We start from the raw sequence: 15,760 nt of genomic DNA, 5'->3' as shown, positions 1-15,760 counted from the left end.
GGCATATGGTTTCATTTAGGAGTGAGAGCTGCTTTTTCACGTCGCTTCATTATTTACTTTCATAAAGTATTAGCTTGATAAGCAGCACCACCCAGCCTCTGGCTCACAGACACATCCTGGCCTCTCTCCTTTCTGCAGGAGACATGCTCTGTTTACAATAAAGATCTCGGCGGTAGGAACAACCCACGCAAGCTAAAGCCATTTTCAGACCGTTTTATGACATATGCGGATGAAATCATCCATACAGTGAATATACTACAATGTATATACCATAAGGCTGTGGCCAGGAGGGGACTGTCGTATATCTGTCCACTCCTGCAGACATGGGAGTTGAACGTTGCTTTTGCAGGCATAACCGAAAGCCAGTTGAAATGCACTAGTCGATAGACCAAGAGTAAGGGTTGTTCTTTTATAAATGGAAGGGTATGATGTCACATCCTGTTCTGATGAGACAGGAAGTCGTGCTGGAGGTCTGGCGACTAAAAAAAGCTTCTGGATAATTTCCTTGATCATTTCCCAGGAAGCTTTAAAAGCAGACGGGGACAGTGGTACAGAAGAGGGCCTGAAACAAGGAGCAAGCCAAGTAAGATCTGAAATGTTCATTTATTTGGTAAATGTATAGCAAAATGTACAATGTGGACATTATTTTACACAGAGTGTGACTTGGCAGTTAATCCCTCATGCAAATGGCAGAAAGGCAGAGTAAAAATAAGTCAACCTATTTACATAACTATTTTTGACGTCTGGCATCAAAATATCCCAATCCAGGGCTCAGTCTTGACAAAACAAACACCTAGGTGACAAAACAAAAGACAAGAAAGTGGTTTTGGCCGTGAAAACATAAATATTTGTGATCAAGATGATCCTTTCGAAAATAAGAAAAAAGAAAACGAGAGAAAGAAAACCTGGTTTAATTAAGTCTGGGATTTTAGTGGTGAATAGAAATCAACCAGGACTATGACTCCTTGAAAGACTGAGGGAGTCGAGAAGTTTAGGTATGATGAAGAGAGGAGTTGAGAGGTTTAGGTATGATGAAAGACTGAGGGAGTTGAGAGGTTTAGGTATGATGAAGAGAGGAGTTGAGAGGTTTAGGTATGATGAAGAAAGGAGTTGAGAGGTTTAGGTATGATGAAGAGAGGAGTTGAGAGGTTTAGGTATGATGAAGAGAGGAGTTGAGAGGTTTAGGTATGATGAAGAGAGGAGTTGAGAGGTTTAGGTATGATGAAGAGAGGAGTTGAGAGGTTTAGGTATGATGAATAGAGGAGTTGAGAGGTTTAAGTATGATGAAGAGAGGAGTTGAGAGGTTTAGGTATGATGAAGACTGAGGGAGTTGAGAGGTTTAGGTATGATGAAGAGAGGAGTTGAGAGGTTTAGGTATGATGAAGAGAGGAGTTGAGAGGTTTAGGTATGATGAAGAGAGGAGTTGAGAGGTTTAGGTTACTGATGAAGAGAGGAGTTGAGAGGTTTAGGTATGATGAAGAGAGGAGTTGAGAGGTTTAGGTATGATGAAGAGAGGAGTTGAGAGGTTTAGGTATGATGAAGACTGAGGGAGTTGAGAGGTTTAGGTATGATGAAGAGAGGAGTTGAGAGGTTTAGGTATGATGAAGAGAGGAGTTGAGAGGTTTAGGTATGATGAAGAGAGGAGTTGAGAGGTTTAGGTATGATGAAGAGAGGAGTTGAGAGGTTTAGGTATGATGAAGAGAGGAGTTGAGAGGTTTAGGTATGATGAAGAGAGGAGTTGAGAGGTTTAGGTATGATGAAGAGAGGAGTTGAGAGGTTTAAGTATGATGAAGAGAGGAGTTGAGAGGTTTAGGTATGATGAAGAGAGGAGTCCATGTAGGTCTGTTGCACGCTGTGTCGCACGTTGTCTGTCATTTGTCTGTCATCTCCCCGCAGTCAGTGATGACGATTTTCTTGATCACACCGCCGTCGTGCAAACCGAAGGACTCCATCTTGGAGACGACTTGCAGACCTTCCTTCACCTGGCCGAACACCACATGCTTTCCGTTCAGCCTGAAGCAAGACAGAGAGGAAGCGACAGGAGTGTAGAACCAATACATTAGGTGTGCACTTGCTTAAAATGTTGCTTAACGGGGCACTTCAAGATAATGCCGATTTACTTTGCACATAATTTTACACACGTCCAAAAAACAAAACAGTTTCGCACACACACTACATTTCGTTTGATCGTTGTTGAGAGCAAATTAGTTTGATGTCATCAGGGACATTGAATCCTTGTGTTGTGTTAATTATGGCACCATGAAATTATGTGGATGAAAAAATAGCAATACCTTCTCTGCTACTGCATCATTTGCTGTAATTATCACATTTACTCTCAATAACTGTCAAACTAAATGAATGTGTGCAAAACTGTGTGAGATTATGTGCAAAATAAATTAACGTTTCAGTTTTTTTTTGGTGAAGTGCCCCTTGAAACAGTTGATACACAATTGTGACTGCTGTCATTCCAGTGTGGAAGACTTTGATAGGAAGCTACAGATGTGAAAGGAATTGTTGAAGTGATAATTTCTTGACAAGCTTTACCATTCAGTTTTAGCAGTACAGATGAAGAACTGGGAGCCATTGGTGTTGGGTCCTGAATTAGCCATCGATAACGTACCTGAAGAGGAAAAGGGAAAGTCGTGTGTCATAGTGAAGTAAATGTGATGCATTGTAATAAACAGTGTCCGTTAGCAAGGTCTGCATCTGTATACCATCCTAAAAACTAGGAATTTGAAGCAGGTTTATGTTTATTTATTAACAGCATAGGGCGCGGTTGTAACTCTGGTGAGAGAATAATGGCATAGGACAAGGCTACATCTGGGTTGTTACGGTATAGGGCCCGTTTCCCTCTTTATAATTTGACCCAGACTGTGATTACACAACACAGCGCAATCTAAACTCCAGTGTCCATCTCTCAACATGCGGCTAGAGTTTACCCTTAAACAGAAAAAAAGTTATTTTGATGAATGGATGTTGACTTAGTTTGAAAGTAGGTCATTCACTTGAGGATTGCAAAAATCTATATGGCCAGTGGTATGGTGATGCATGAGACAAGGCACTGCCATCTAGTGGATATAAGAGCGGTGGAAACACACAGTGGAGGCCAACCTGTGTGTTGTTATCTATCAAAAGGAAATGATAAAGGCCTCAATGAGCTGAGAAAGAAGTTCAGTTGAGAGAGGTGTTGCACTTAAAGGGACAGTTTGGATTTTTGTTGTATGAAATACTTGCCAGTAGTGTAGAGGATGCAAAGCTATTCGGTTACTTAGAGTCCTGTGGTCGTAGTTCTGTCCGGGTTCCGAGTGAAACGGAAGGTTACTCATTTCCGACATTCCACATTCTTCTATCACTTGGCACTTGTTCCTAGAGAAAAGCATCCCGGTTCACTCGGAACCCGGACAGAACTGACCACGGGACTCTCTAAGTAAGCGAATAGCTTTGCATGCAACTACACTACTGGCAAGTATCTCATACAACTTAAGGTAAGAAAAATCCAAGCGATCCCTTTACTGCATTATAAGACATCATACGTGCATTTGCAATCATCAGCCTACAAGAATAATGTTATATAGTATGCTATTGTTTTTAAGATGTGAAGCACCTCTGACTGTGACCGGCAATGCCACTACCTCACTCAGTCAGTAATTCAGTCATTCACTCATGGGGCAGAGGCAGAGCCATTGGTAATAAATAGCTCTGCTCACGGTAAGCCACTCTGCCCCTAGTGGCAGCTCACACGCAATGCACTTTGTAGAAGACCAGTTATGTGTCCTTGTTGCCTTTTGGGAACTCTATTTCTACTGCTACTTTTGAGTAGTGTATATAATATGCTATAGCACTCAATGTGCAAAAATGCTAGGGTAGGGTGCCCCAACGTTTTGACATGGAAAGCCAATGACCAAAACATAATGTAGGTAGTGGGTGTGTGTGTGTGTGGGTGGAGGGTGACTAAAGGCCCGGACCAGCAGACTCCGGGACAGTTTCCCCCATCAGGCAGTCAAGGTAATCTAATACCAGTACTGACGCCATGATCCCTCACCTCAAATAAAATATATTTTTAATTTACAATCAGAGTGCCTCAGATTATTTTTCGACCTCGACCCTGGACTTCCTTTAAAAGCAAGCTGGACAGTCACTGAATTTATTCCTATATTATTTGCCCTATCCTTGAAGAACACCTGATTTTTGTTTTACCTTCAACATTAAATGTAAGGGTTCTTTTAGAAGTTAACACATTGGGCGCCAGCCATTACCCTTATCCTTGTAGCTAATGCGCCAGGTTTCCATAGCATATTTTCACTGTGCGTCACTATGTTTGGAGAGCTATATCTATATTCTATATTATAGCTATGGAGACAATACTATGGTCATTTGACAGTGACTTTCTTCTGTCGAACATGCAAAAATGTATATGTTCACTCACGCGTTATCCCGTGGTGAATATTGTATAGTTTAGGAGTGATCCGGGCTAATTCCTGAAAAGCTGAGTTATAGGGCGCTACGTGAATTCTGCTATAAGCGTTGGCGTTTCTTGCCTGGACATGCTACTATTTCCAAATCAAATGTATATAATAGGTATTATGTTTCATCATGAATGCATGTTATGTGTTTTTTTATGCTTTGATCGCCAGTAACGGCATTCGTTTTGAACACCACACACGCTGATCAGCTGGATCGATATGAAAACATTCTAGGATCAAGGTGGAATTGACGTCAGATAGTCACACTTGAGGCATATCTTGTGCCACTTCATGCCAGGGACCCGATCGACATCAATACTGGAAATCGCGATCAGACAATTGGAATATTCTTTTTGGAATAACCCCGATCAAAGGTAAGGACTATCTGACGTCAATTCCAACTTGATCCTACAATGATTTCATATCGATCCAGCCGATCAACGTATGTAGTATTCAAAACGAATGCCTTTGCTGGTGATCAAAGCATCAAAAAACTACCCCCCCCCCCCTTTCATGCATTCATGATGAAACATAATACCTATTATATACCTTTGATTTGGAAATAGTAGTGTGTCCAGGCGAGCAACGCAAACGATTTTAGCAAAATTGATTCACATATCGCTCCATAACGCAGTTACCAGTAATTAGCCAGGATCACTCTGAAACTATACAATATTCACCACGGTATAACACGCGAACGTATACATGAAAAGATTTATTCTTTTTCACATGTTGTATGAGGGATAGTTACTGTCAAATGAGCCATAGTATTGTCTCCATGCTATAATATAGAATATAGATATAGCCCTGCAAACACTGCGACATAGCGGTGGCCCATTGAGTACAAGGATGGATAGAACGGCTGACCGTGAATGAGTTAAAGGGGCACTTCACCAAAAAACAATGCACATTTATTTGACACATAATCTCACACACATCCAAAAACTCTAAACAGTTTTGCACACATTCATTTAATTTGACAAGTTATTGAGAGTAAATTAATAGAATATGGCCACAAGTGATGTCATCGGGGCCACCAATGATGTCATTGTGTTAATTTCACAGTGCTGTAATTAACACAACACAAGGATTCAATGTCCCCGATGACATTACTGGTGGCCATATTCAAAGTAATTTACTCTGAATAACTGCCAAACTAAATGAATGTGTGCACAATCTTTTCGTTTTTGGATGTATGTGAGATGACCAAAAAACGGTATTTTCATGTTTTAACACTTTCACTTTCATGTACAAAATTGGATTACTGTTGGCATTTATTTTAATACAGACTACATCATATCGATATCTATACATTTTGGTTATTGGCTATTGGTTATCATAGCAGAAAATACTTGGACATCGGGCATCCATAATAGCATTTGTTGTAAGTCGCTCTGGACAGGAGTGTAGATGTAAAACGGATGATAAATGGTATACTGCACCAGCCCTATGCTGAGACAAGTGCACGTGTGCTTATATGATGCGGTTATGATGCCTTCTAAATTCCAATGCACTTCAACTAAACAGTTTCTGATAAGATGACAAAGAACACAGATACAGGACAAACGGCGGATAAGATATGTCTACTCTGTCTCTTGCAACCCAAATACTTAAAAAGTTAAAGAAAATATTATAGATTGGATAGCCTAGGCTATATTAAGCTGCCGGACCCGATGGGATCCCCGGGCTGGTACTCAGTGTCCTAACTGAGATTTTCAATCTGTCCCTGGCCCAGGCAAAAGTTCCCACATGCTTCAAAGTCACCTCCATCATTCCTGTCCCTAAACACGCCTCCCCAGAGAGCCTCAATGACTACGACCCGTAGCACTCACCTCCACCATCATGAAGTGCTTCGAGAGGCTAGTCCTGGCTCACCGTAAATCCTGCCTACCACCCTCACTTGACCCCTACCAGTTTGCCTACCGCCAGAACAGGAGTACAGACGACGCCATCTCCGCAGCACTACCCCCTGCCCTCCTCCATCTGGACCAGAAGGACACGTCGTACGTGCGACTTCTGTTCGAGCTCGGCATTTAACACCATCATCCCCTCCAAGCTGAACACCAAACTCCACGACCTTGGCATCGACCACTCCCTCTACAACTGGATACTGGACCTCCTGACCGACAGACCTCAGCATGTCAGACTGGACAGCCTCAAGTCCTCCACTCTCATCCTGAACACTGGTGTACCGCAGGGCTCCGTGCTGAGCCCTCTTCTCTACTCCCTCTTCACCCACGACTGCAAACCGGCGCATGGCTCAAACACCATTGTCAAGTTTGCAGACGACACCACCGTGGTGGGACTCGTCAGCAACAACGACGAGTCGGCGTACAGAGAAGAGGTCCAGTGCCTCGTAACAACCAAGTAACAACCAAATAACAACCTGGCCCTCAACACCAAAAAAACTAAGGAGATAGTGGTGGACTACAGGAGAAATAAAACAGGCACGCACAGCCCCATCCACATCAATGGAGAGGAGGTTGAGCGGGTCAGTAGTTTTAAATTCCTGGGAGTCCACATCTCTGAGGACCTGTCCTGGACCACCAACACCTCGACCCTGGTCAAGAAGGCCCACAAGCGCCTCTTCTTCCTGAGGAAGTTGGCCGAACTCCACCTACCCCCTCCCGTGCTAGCAAACTTTTATCGCTGTATGATTGAGAGCATCCTCAACACCTGCATCTCAGTCTGGTACAGCAACTGCACTGTAAAGGCCCGGAAATCACTGCAGAGGGTAGTGAACATAGCCCAACGCATCACCAAGACCCCACTCCCCCCCCCATCTCATCAGTCTACAAAAAGCGGTGCTCACAGAGAGCACAGAACATCATCATGGACTGTTCACCCGCCTGCAGGGTACTCGCTCTGGGGCACGCTACTGCAGCCTCCCAGGCAGAACCAACATTAACTACTGTGTGACTGACACATAAAGACCTAACTACTGTGTAACTGACACATAAAGACCTAACTACTGTGTAACTGACACAAAGATGTAACTACTGTGTAACTGACACATAAAGACCTAACTACTGTGTAACTGACACATAAAGACCTAACTACTGTGTAACTGACACATAAAGACCTAACTACTGTGTAACTGACACACAAAGACCTAACTACTGTGTAACTGACACATAAAGACCTAACTACTGTGTAACTGACACAAAGACCTAACTACTGTGTAACTGACACAAAGATGTAACTACTGTGTAACTGACACAAAGACCTAACTACTGTGTAACTGACACATAAAGACCTAACTACTGTGTAACTGACACATAAAGACCTAACTACTGTGTAACTGACACATAAAGACCTAACTACTGTGTAACTGACACAAAGACCTAACTACTGTGTAACTGACACAAAGATGTAACTACTGTGTAACTGACACACAAAGACCTAACTACTGTGTAACTGACACATAAAGACCTAACTACTGTGTAACTGACACAAAGACCTAACTACTGTGTAACTGACACAAAGATGTAACTACTGTGTAACTGACACACAAAGACCTAACTACTGTGTAACTGACACAAAGATGTAACTACTGTGTAACTGACACATAAAGACCTAACTACTGTGTAACTGACACATAAAGACCTAACTACTGTGTAACTGACACATAAAGACCTAACTACTGTGTAACTGACACACAAAGACCTAACTACTGTGTAACTGACACATAAAGACCTAACTACTGTGTAACTGACACATAAAGACCTAACTACTGTGTAACTGACACAAAGACCTAACTACTGTGTAACTGACATAAAGACCTAACTACTGTGTAACTGACACATAAAGACCTAACTACTGTGTAACTGACACATAAAGACCTAACTACTGTGTAACTGACACATAAAGACCTAACTACTGTGTAACTGACAGAGCTAAAGATGTAACTACTGTGTAACTGACACATAAAGACCTAACTACTGTGTAACTGACACATAAAGACCTAACTACTGTGTAACTGACACATAAAGACCTAACTACTGTGTAACTGACACATAAAGACCTAACTACTGTGTAACTGACACATAAAGACCTAACTACTGTGTAACTGACAGAGATAAAGATGTAACTACTGTATAACAGACACATAAAGACCTAACTACTGTGTAACTGACACATAAATACCTAACTACTGTGTAACTGACAGAGCTAAAGATGTAACTACTGTGAAACTGACACATAAAGACCTAACTACTGTGTAACTGACACATAAAGACCTAACTACTGTGTAACTGACAGAGATAAAGATGTAACTACTGTGTGAAGCCAGAGGCTCATACCTACCTGGACCAGTGTGTTTCAGTTTGAAGTTCTCGTCTTTGAACTTAGATCCATAGATGGATTTCCCTCCTGTTCCGTTGTGATTGGTGAAATCTCCTCCCTGTAACAGAAGGGATGGCACACACTACAATGTCAAATTGGAATTCTACCCATACCACTGGGTTGGAATAGAGCCAACGCCGACCAGGCTAAAGTAGGTATTTGTATCAGAACACACCAGCAACAACTGATACCAAGAACAGTGTATTATGTGAGAAATCAAAGTAAAGCTACTTGGTTTTCTGCCATTTTCACACAAGGATGTCAGATCTTTATTGGAAATAAATTAATTGTGATCCAAAAACGTAAGGCTATGTTGGATCTAGTTGGTTAGTTAGTTAGTCAACTGTATTATCCCACAGTGGGGAAATCCATTTGACTACACCAAGCCATACAACGACTTAAAGGGGACATGTCTTGCTATTCCTTTCACTATTTGGGAAACTTTACACAATTCCTGTGAGTCTATGGAACACATCTGTAAAGTTTCTTTCCAAAAAAATCATTGTTTTGTATTTCTAATCAAGTACTCTAAAGCAGCATTTTTCCACTTCAAGATTTCAAGCTGTTTTGTGCTGGGCTCCGCCCATAAGCGCTTTGAGTGACAGTCACCCACAGTCTGCACTGGCAGACAGAGAGAGATATAGAGAGATTGAGGGGGATAATAATTAATTTCGCCGCGGGGGGGCATAATCCCACGGGACAATGCATTGGTAACTTGTTTCAAATGACAATATATACCCCTGTGAATATTATTGCACAGATCGGAATACAGGCGCACGCGTGGGAGTCAAAGATATTTTTGACAGTGATATGGGAGTGGAGAAGCTCCAGCCCCACACGCGTCGGGAGGTTGTGTGTGTTCTCTCTCTCTCTCTCTCTCTCTCTCTCTCTCTCTCTCTCTCTCTCTCGCCAAAATGAGAATTAGAGACACAGACCCCATTGATACAAACCCCCATTGCTAGGAAACAATGCTAAACACTGGAAAATGCCATTTATAAGACACAGGACCTTTAAAAAAAAATAAAACCAGCAACATACATGCATTTAATGTCAACAATCAGTTTACTTAGACTTAGACTCAAGTGTCCCTCTTTCTTCAGTGGTGTTTACTAAGATACAAGTCATTTTGCTCAGCTGACCATGCAGTGGATGTCTCTGTCCCTCCTCAGCTGACCATGCAGTGGATGTCTCTGTGGCTGTCCCTCCTCAGCTGACCATGCAGTGGATGTCTCTGTGCCTCCTCAGCTGACTGACCATGCAGTGGATGTCTCTGTGGCTGTGCCTCCTCAGCTGACTGACCATGCAGTGGATGTCTCTGTGCCTCCTCAGCTGACCATGCAGTGGATGTCTCTGTGCCTCCTCAGCTGACTGACCATGCAGTGGATGTCTCTGTGGCTGTGCCTCCTCAGCTGACTGACCATGCAGTGGATGTCTCTGTGCCTCCTCAGCTGACTGACCATGCAGTGGATGTCTCTGACTGTGCCTCCTCAGCTGACCATGCAGTGGATGTCTCTGTGGCTGTCCCTCCTCAGCTGACCATGCAGTGGATGTCTCTGTGCCTCCTCAGCTGACTGACCATGCAGTGGATGTCTCTGTGGCTGTCCCTCCTCAGCTGACCATGCAGTGGATGTCTCTGTGCCTCCTCAGCTGACCATGCAGTGGATGTCTCTGTGCCTCCTCAGCTGACCATGCAGTGGATGTCTCTGTGCCTCCTCAGCTGACCATGCAGTGGATGTCTCTGTGGCTGTCCCTCCTCAGCTGACCATGCAGTGGATGTCTCTGTGCCTCCTCAGCTGACCATGCAGTGGATGTCTCTGTGCCTCCTCAGCTGACTGACCATGCAGTGGATGTCTCTGACTGTGCCTCCTCAGCTGACCATGCAGTGGATGTCTCTGTGGCTGTCCCTCCTCAGCTGACCATGCAGTGGATGTCTTGAGTCACCAAGGATTTATGCAACCTTGTTACCCATGAGTTTGGTATAGAGCTCTCAGCTCCCCCACTGAGATTTGGTCTAACCCTATAACCCGACTGGCCTGTCTCACTGCTCGTTCCAGTCTGGTCTGGTCTTGTGCCCTCGTGTTTCCAAACACAGTAACACATAGGCCTATAAGGCCGAAGGATATGATGCTTTGGAGAACAGATTTGTATAGAATAGTTCCATCATATCGGAGTCTATATTATTCAAGTCTATGGCACAAATTGGTACTCGGTATCAGCCAATAGTACTCAGAATTGTACTCACCTGACACATGAACTCAGGAATTATCCTATGGAATACCGATCCTTTGAAACCAAAGCCATGCTCCCCAGTGCACAATGCTCTGAAGTTTTCTGTTGAAACAAAACTTTATCAAACATTAATTGGAATTGGAAGGTTGCTTGTGTAACACAATTATTGAGTACTTTAATTAAAAGTATATTTTAATAACGATTGTTGATCTGGAATATGGTGTAATAAAATAAATTGTGCCATACCTGCTGTTTTAGGCACAGCATCTGCATTCAACTGCAAAAGATGGATGTCAAGTAAGAAAGAGGGATGATTGTTTGCTGACATTTCATACAAAGCACCGTAGCCTACTGTACACTGTCCTTTTAATGAATAGGGCTAAATGAAATGTAGTAATTCCAGGGGAATGTACTAGTTATTAATCCCTCAAAATGCAAGGGGTTTGAATGAATGAATGAATGAAAACTTTATTTAACAGATTGCAGAATGGGTACAACACAGTACAGCTCAATACACACAATTGTTAAGGGGATGCAGACCAGAGAAAGACGTGGTCTTGTTTACATCTACTAACCTAACGTTAACTTCCACAACCTTTGGGTCATAATGGGGTCCCTTGCAACAGTCATAATCAAACTTTTTGAAACAGTTTCTCACGGTTAGTGTTAGCCCACGCTGCAAACCTCCGTTTCCTACAATGTGAAAGATACACAACACTTTCATGTGATTTAAACATTGGGGGCCACAGGAACTTTACAACCATAAATGATGTGGTCCATGTGAAAAAAGATCCGGGGGCTGCCCTGCCTGCCTATCTGTTGCTTGCAAGCCCAGTAACGTTAAAGGTATTAGCTAGCCAGTGTTAGCAAGCTAACGTTAGCTACCTCAATGATTATTCTCCCAATAGGTTCATTGTCCGCTTCGATATCCAGATACACAACTGGGTTCTTGACAGGCCCAGAAGAAAACAACCTTGCAGCGGCGATCGCCAGTGAGCAGTATTTTAACCGATTTTTTATTTGCAACATCGTTGCAAAGTTATCAGGCCAGTGCAAACATTGGGGTTTGTGTTTACATATGACGTCACTCACTCTTTGCTTGGACCTTCTCGCAACCAAACAGTGACACCCAGCGGTGTGTTTCTTTCTAGACAACATGCGTCAGCCCAAGATACTTTTCACAAACGTTTTGGGGGGTTTATTGATTGATTGAATTGATTGAAAACTTTATTAACAGATTGCAGAATGGGTACAGTACAGTACAGCTCAATACATACAATTGTTAAGGGGATGCAGACCAGAGAAAGACTTTCGTCTTGTTTACATCAGGGTCCCCCATTTTCAATTCATCGTAACATATATGACATACATGACATACAGATAGACAGTACTGCTACATCTATACATTTATGACATACCAGATTTGCAATTACAGTACTGTTTGTGATACAAAAAGAGTCCAGAAAAAAAAAGTATATACATTTGACGTAGAAACTGTACATTGGATTGGGTAGGTGGGGGTGGGGGGGGACTGTACATTGGAGGTGGTTGGGTGGGGGGGGGGGGGGTTGGGTAGGAGTGGGGGGGGGGGGGGGGGTTGGGTAGGAGGGGTGGGTGGGGGACACTGTACAACTGTACAAACAAAACTGTACATTGGATTCTTGACAAGACCATACTTGGTAATTTACTGTACATTGGAGGGGGTTGTGTTCGGACATTTACAGGGGCCAGTTTCGAGTTGCAGTCTCCCTTAGGTGTTTTTTGAGAGTGTTTTTGAAAGTGGGTAGTGATTCACATTCCTTTACAGCTTTGGGTAGGGCGTTCCACATTGATGTGGCATAATTGCGAAACGTGTTTAGTCCCTTGTTTGAGCCGAATCTGGGTTTAACATGATTTGTGGAGCTCCCTCTGGTGTTGTGATCGTGGTATTCACTGACCTTTGGGAAGTATTTTGACATGTACATGGGTACCTTGGTCGTGTAGTGTATCTTGTAGACCAGGCCCATTGCAAGTTGCTGTACTCTGTCGTCTACTCTAAGCCATCCTAGGTTGTCAAAGTGGGCAGGGGTGAGTTGGGTTCTAGGAGTAAGGTCAAGCAGTAGTGTTTTGAGATGTTTGTAATTTGGTTTTTAGTGCCTTTGAGGTGCTTTGGTACCATGAGGTGCAAGCATAGTCGTAGTACCCTTGAATGAGTGCTCCTGCCAGAGTCTTCAGGGTATTCTTGTTTACCAGAGAGGAGATCCGGTACAAGAATCGAGTTCATTGGTTGACTTTTTTTTATTACATTGGATGCCATTTTGTCACAGGAAAGATTTGCCTCTAGGATGGAACCTAGGTATGTAATTTCATCTTTCCTTGTGACAATATTGTCACCCACTGTAACTGAGAAGCCGTCGGTCTTGCTGAGTTTGTTATTTGAACCGAAGAGAATGGACTCTACCACTAGAAGTGGTATCACGTTAATATCATTAGATTATGTGTCAAAACGTTGTGAACATACTTATACAGTATTACTTCCATCAGAAATAAGGTAGAACAGTCATGTCATACTTAATGGCCAACATTAATATAATTTGGTCAATAGGTGGCAGTATAGGACTTGTGTTCAGTAACTTCGCCTTCTAGGGAACGTACCCTGCTGCTTGAAACCTTTCTACAACGCATCGCCGTTTCCGGGTTCCCGTTTTGCGCTCTGATTGGCCAGGTCATGTGACATGAGCGCCAATCGTGGGACGGCAAGTTTCTACACTGGTTAAGCTTAGGCACTCTTCGAAGTTGGTTAAGGTTAGAGTTTGTCTTAGAGCGTGACGGCAAGTTATTTTGCCGGTTAAGCTTAGGCACTAATTTCGAAGTTGGTTAAGGTTAGAGTTTGTCTTAGAGCATGGCGATAGAACGGCAGGTAGTTTGCAGGCTGTTAGACGCGGAAATGGGCAAACACGATATTGGGCGCACATGTCACATGACCTGGCCAATCAGAGCGCCGGAAACACGGATGCGTTGTAAAAAGGCTACACGCTACCCTGCTACCTACAGGCGCACGAGGCGAGCTGATTCTCACAATTGAGAGGATTCAGAACCAGTAACATCATGTCTGCGCCTCCTTTTGTCCATGACTAACTACAACCTGTTTCATAGGTGGCCACATTACAAAACACACATAAAGGTTAACAATGATGATACATATGCAATGTCGAGAGCCCAATGAGGTGATGTTTGAGTCAAGTTTAAGAAGTTTAAGACAACGAGTAAAGTGGTTTAGAAGTTGACCGTCAATTGATGATGCCGTGTCTCATGGCACATTAAATAGAGTGTTGAAATACAATTCCCCATTAATCATTAAAGTGTCGGAGCTAAGTATCTCCAAGGGGATTATAAAGGTTATGTTTGGGAAATATGTACTGTTTGAGTTGAAATACTGTTTGGTAAATGAATATTGACATATTTGGTATAAGTGTTAAAAGGTGGTTTAGAGGTGGTCAGGTGGCGTAGCGGAGATTGCGTTCGTCACCAAACGCCGGAGACGCTGGATTCGCCTGTTCGAATCTCACAGCTCCGGCGTTGTCACCAGCTTGGCTGGCCGTTCACACTAATACAATTGGCTGTATTAGAGGGTGGGAAAGCTGGCAGGGTGGGTCCGGGTCGTTGTAAACAGCGACTCCTACAGTTCGGTCGGGGCGCCTGCTCAGCACGGATAGGATCTAAGGGGGGTAGTGTGATCCTTCCACACGTTACACCCTCTCAGTGAGAGTCCGCGCTGCCAGGTGAAAAGAAGCGGTTGATTGGCTAGACGTGTGTCGGAGGAAGCACGTGATAGCCTCCACTCTCCCAGACCGACTGTGGGGGGTAAGTGCGCAGCGACCAGGAAGGGGATTGGGAATTGGCATAACGACTAACATTGGGATGGGAGAAAATCGGAGGAAAAAGAAAAAAAAGTGGTTTAGAGAGGACTAGAATTAGCCCACGCTAGATAGAAGTTAGCTAGGCACTGGAGCTGTCCCTCGTGCTCACTCGCTCTCTCTCTCTCTCCCTCTTTCTATCCCGCTTTCCGTTAAATGTAAATATAAATCTTAGGGATGCCCCGATCACGTTTTTTGGCACCCATACCGATCACAGATCGTCTATGAGCCATATCGGCCGATACACTGCCGATACCGATCATTTTTGGTTTTATAATAATCTTTTTTTAAATATATATTAAAAAAAGAAAATTATAAAATATATATATTATATAATTATACTTGTAGTTGTATTATCTGCGAGACATCGCCACCACGCAACAAGTCAAAATGCTCGCTATCTGCAAACAGCTCCACTGTCTGTATGTATACTCTGCTTTGGTCATATCACATTCAGCATGCCCTCAGCGTCCCCAGTCAGAGCGATAGTTCAACTTGACTAACAGGGTCTGAAACATATTTTGTTTGCAGTGTTCAGTTATGAAGCATGATAGCTAATTAGCCAACAGCTGCAAAAACGAATAATGTCAATTATGTTATAAGACATTGATATCAGGAGCTACTGCTAGCCGGCTAGATAACGTTAGACAACGCCTCATGTACACAAACACTGATGTGTCCATCAGTGGACCAATTGCATGCTTTCGCAGAGGACAGGAAGCATTCAGTCGACTCCTAAATTTTAATTCATGTCTCGTACACGGCCTGAAATTCATTGACAACTTCAATGTTTTCTGGAATAACCCAGAACGTTTTCAAAGAAATGGC

The 15,760-nt window shown here is 43.2% G+C and overlaps 1 protein-coding gene across 1 annotated transcript; it reads right to left on the bottom strand.

The window, feature by feature from the left end:
* Window positions 1-1,325: 1,325 nt before the first annotated feature.
* ppifa (peptidylprolyl isomerase Fa) lies at window positions 1,326-12,088 on the bottom strand. The gene is made up of 6 exons (XM_084321706.1): window positions 11,922-12,088; window positions 11,283-11,313; window positions 11,050-11,138; window positions 8,769-8,865; window positions 2,545-2,620; window positions 1,326-2,013 (listed from the first exon to the last, which is right to left on the bottom strand). The coding sequence occupies exons 1-6, from the start codon at window positions 12,063-12,065 to the stop codon at window positions 1,872-1,874; spliced, it is 579 nt and encodes a 192-aa protein (XP_084177832.1). The 5' UTR covers window positions 12,066-12,088; the 3' UTR covers window positions 1,326-1,871.
* Between the last annotated feature and the right edge of the window lie 3,672 nt (window positions 12,089-15,760).

This window comes from Notolepis coatsorum (genome assembly GCF_963971535.1).
Source record: "Notolepis coatsorum genome assembly, chromosome: 9".
Classification (NCBI taxonomy): Eukaryota; Metazoa; Chordata; class Actinopteri; order Aulopiformes; family Paralepididae; genus Notolepis; species Notolepis coatsorum.
This window is presented reverse-complemented; position numbering and strand designations above follow the sequence as displayed.